Genomic DNA, 4204 nt, shown 5'->3' with positions numbered 1-4204 from the left:
TCTCAGGTGTGTCTCTTTCTCTTTCTCTGTCTACTTTTCGAAATTTGATTTTTTCTTGTTATCTTTTTTCTTGAAATCTTATTTGATATTGATGATTTTCTAGGGTTTTGATTTGGTATGATATGTTTAGGGTTTCGGTTTTTGATTGAATCGACTTTGTTGTTGAAAGTTATTGTTTGTTGTGGTTGTATTGTGGATTTGTGGTGTTTAAGATGCTGTTTTTTGTTTGTTAGAGTTGAATTTGAGTGAATTTAATTTGTGTTAGGGTTGAATTTGAAGAATTAACGTATAGTTGTGCTCTTTGCCATTGAATTTCGAATTTCGTTTGTATGTTAGTATAGTTAAGTCAAATAATTTGATTTTGAAGTTTAGTTAGCATGTTAGTATAGTTAGTATGTTAGTATAGTTAGTATAGTTAGTATGTTAGTATAGTTAGTATGTTAGTGTAGTTAGTATTGTTTAAATTAAATTGAAAATTAAATTGAAAAATTGATTTGAATTTATTGTCAAATAAGATATTCAGATTTTAGAATATGGATGGAGTTACTCCTAAAGATAGTGATGCCGGTTCTAGTCACCCTAATGAACAACCATTTGAGGTGCTTGATGGATTGGGAAGAAGGGTATTCCGAAGGCTTTGTTGAGGGTGACAAAGAAAAAGAGGCAAGTTGTGATCTTAAGTCAAATAAGAAACTAACTTCTGGGGGATAGAATTTTTTTGAGTTGATTATGGTTAATGGTGTGAAAAAGGCAAAGTGTAAGAATTGTAAAAAAACACTATCTTATAGTGAAAAGTAGTGGGACTTCACACCTCTGAAGAACTAAGAACCCGTTCCATCCAAAAATAATAATCTTATACTATTTCAGGATCCTGAAATAAGACTCTATCTATAATTACGAGAGGTTGTCAATGTGACATCCGATCTTGAACGTAGGGGATAATATCTTAGACTAGATGCTCTAATTCTTTTAAAGGGAATTCGCTAATTTATATTGATTTTACAGAAGGTGACTACTTTCGGAATGTCTGAGATTGGTCCATGGTCTCTTATGGATTAATCTGCACAAAGTGGGGATGTTATTATGCGTATGACGGCGAGGAATTCAATGTCGGAAAGGCTAGCTGAGGATATCGATGCTGCTGTGAAAAAGCTTACGGATGATGCTTACGAGATTGCCTTGACCCACATAAGAAACAACCGAGAGGCCATTGACAGTATCGTTGATGTTCTTCTAGAAAAGGAAACCATAAATGGGGATGAGTTCCAAGCTCTTCTTTCTAAGTTTGTGGAGATTCCAGTGGAAAATCGTGTGCCTGCAGCAGTAGCTGCTCCTGTAACAGTATAAGCATATATACGTATATACATATCAGGTGTATTCTTCTTGTTCTTGTATACCAAGTTATACCATTTCTCCTATTGGAAGTCTTGACCAAAGTGTTTTCATGTAGCAATTTAGATGCTGTAAAATTGTAATTAATTAAGGGTTGGAAATGAATTTCTGATCTTTCTATCCTTTCAATTCTCTTTGGAGAATTAGTTAGTTCTCTTTGTAAGAATGTTCAACTGTGTCCTATAGTGGGTAATGGCCATAGCATCAGCTAAAAAGCGAGAAACTCCTGATTTATATTTGATACATGCGAATTCGCAAGATCTTAGAGGTATTGTTTGGCAAGGTTTGCAAAAATAAGCTCTCAAATCATCCCTTAATTTATAAGAAATTAGCTCATATGCACGTTATGCGTGCTAGGTGTGACGAAATTTAACATCCTCAGACACCAAAAAACGTTAGAGACACTAATATTAAAAAATTGTAGCTTAATTTCATCATATAGCAAATCTTTTTCCAATGTGATAAACAAACATTTTTTGCGTAACTTTACATTGAGAAATTGGTTGTATAAACCTATTTCTTTAATATTGAATTACGAACCTATTTTTAAATATTATATATAATAATGATGACATATTTCTAAATAAAAATAAAATGATGAGATGGATTATTCCAATTGACACAAACGAGTACTACGAACCTTTAAATAAATATAATGATAAATTATCCTAATCGACACTTACGATATAAAAGCCAAAAAATAAAAAGATGTCATCCTCTCATTCTTCATGGTATGTTTAACAATTGTTAACTTATGTTCTTTGAAGTTGTAATTCCAATTGGAACTTTAGGCAGAAATAAACTTTGTAAGTTCTTACTTTTTTTTTTGGAAGGAAAGCTCAAATAGTGCATTAATCAATGAACAAAGCGTCTGAATGTACGGGGTAGATCTCCGCTGGACAATGGTTCTCCCACACTTGTTCCACCCTAAATGGCACTATCTTAGCAAGATGTTGAGCTACGAAATTCCCACCTCTTTCCACATGAGATCAAACTACTGAACTAAAACAAGAGCTAAAAGATAAAATATCCTCTAAAACAATATAAAAATCAAACATATGAACTACAGCTTCGGAGAGACGAGAGACTAGGACTTGGCTATCCGACTCCAAAATGATGTCCTCATAACCATACCTCTTAGCTAGCTTGATGACTAATAGAAGAGCTCTACTTTTTGCAATCTCCGAAGGCGACCACGCACGTACTCTTTGAATAGTTGCAAACAGTACTTCGCCTCTCTCATTCCTTGCCACAATTCCCATTCCAATCAATCCTTCCACAGCTAATGAAGCATCGACATTTATCTTGACCACGCTCGAAGGTGGGACACTCCAAGAGTTCGCTCTAGGCTGCTGGCAAGGAACATTGTTATATAAACTTGTTGGGTATAAGAATTATACTCCATGACTTGTCGCATTACACGAGCAAGTATTACATCATATGGGGTTGTTCGATCGATACTCTTTTTGATTTCTCTCCATCCACAAATTCCATAAGAAGATTGCAGCACATTGTCGAACTTTGGCATCACCGTTCGACCAACCCAGCAGCGTTTCACGCCAATCTTCTACAGCACTTCGAGCCAGCACCTCACAACCACATTCGGAGCACATACTTCTCACTCGAAGGCAAAGCACTGGTGCATGAAGGCTAGTCTCCTCGCCAGATTCGCACCATGGGCATAATGCAACATCCAACATATGTCGATGCTTTAGTAAGGTTCTCGTGGCAAAGTTTGTGAGCAAATTCTCAAAGTCTCCAATTAAATGCTTCACCTTGGGCGATACATCCATGCCCCATATTTCCATCCAAGCCTCGTGAAAATTTTGTAAGTCGCCTCCCTTTTGCCTAGAATGTATGCAGTTTTTGTAGAGTATGACCCACCCTTGGAATATGCCGAAGTGAGATAGTCATTGGGGGCTCTGCCACTTAAAGGTATATAAAAAATGCTTTGTTGATCTCGTTCATTGAAATGCAAAAGAAGATCAGTTCTCCACTCCATTCTTGAAGCATCAATTAAATCAATAACCTTGTTCACATTATCAACTCGTGGGCTAGTAATAAATCTTCACTCTTCACCAACAACCCAAGGGTCCTCCCAAATACTAACTTGAGTTCTATCACCAATCCTCCTCAAAACTCCTTCTTTGATCAAAGCTTTGGCACTCCAAATACTACTCCATTAATAGCTCCCTGCAAAGCCCAAATAAGCTTCTAGAAAAGACGTTTTAGGATAGTACTTGGATTTCATCACTCTCCCCATCAGAGACTTCGAATGCTGAACTAATGTTCATGCTTGTTTTCCGTGTAAAGCATCATTAAACAATCTTAAATCTTTAAATCCCATCCCACCTAAAAATTTAGGAGGGCACATATCCTCCCAACTCTTCGAATGAATTTTCCGATTCGGTCTAGTTTGCCCCCAAAAGAAGCACGCTATGGCCGAACTTATTTTTTAGTGATCGAACAAGGAAGTTTATACACACCCATCAGATAAGTAGGAATCTCCTGAATCACAGACTTGAGAAGGATCTCTTTCCCGGCTCAAGAGAATAATTTTTCTTTCCATCCCTACAATTTCTTCCAGATTCTATCAATTAGAGTTGTGAACATAACTTCTTTGGATCTCCCTACAACAGTAGGTAAACCCAAATATTTGCAGTGACTGTCAACTTGTCTCATTTTAAGAACTCCCATCAATTCTTCTTGTTGTTCAGCACTAACCCCTTTGCTAAAAGACACCTTCGACTTTTCATAATTAATTTTCTGTCCGGATGCTGCTTCATACTGGTTGAGTATATCAACAATATTT

At 36.4% G+C, this 4204-nt stretch overlaps 1 protein-coding gene across 1 annotated transcript; it reads left to right on the top strand.

Annotated features, from left to right (window-relative positions):
• The first annotated feature begins 992 nt into the window (after positions 1 to 992).
• LOC125493312 (ATP-dependent zinc metalloprotease FTSH 2, chloroplastic-like) lies at positions 993 to 1504 on the top strand. The gene has a single exon (XM_048636531.2). The coding sequence runs from the start codon at positions 1084 to 1086 to the stop codon at positions 1345 to 1347; it is 264 nt and encodes an 87-aa protein (XP_048492488.1). The 5' UTR covers positions 993 to 1083; the 3' UTR covers positions 1348 to 1504.
• The last annotated feature ends 2700 nt before the right edge of the window (positions 1505 to 4204 follow it).

The sequence above is a fragment of the Beta vulgaris genome, chromosome 9, assembly GCF_026745355.1.
Source record: "Beta vulgaris subsp. vulgaris cultivar EL10 chromosome 9, EL10.2, whole genome shotgun sequence".
Taxonomy (NCBI): domain Eukaryota; kingdom Viridiplantae; phylum Streptophyta; class Magnoliopsida; order Caryophyllales; family Amaranthaceae; genus Beta; species Beta vulgaris.
Note: the sequence above shows the minus strand (reverse complement) of the source record. Positions and strands in the feature narration are given on the sequence as shown.

Bases quoted from the DNA above. Each gene is read 5' to 3' on its own strand.
- LOC125493312 (XM_048636531.2), top strand. From the start codon at position 1,084: ATGCGTATGACGGCGAGGAATTCAATGTCGGAAAGGCTAGCTGAGGAT.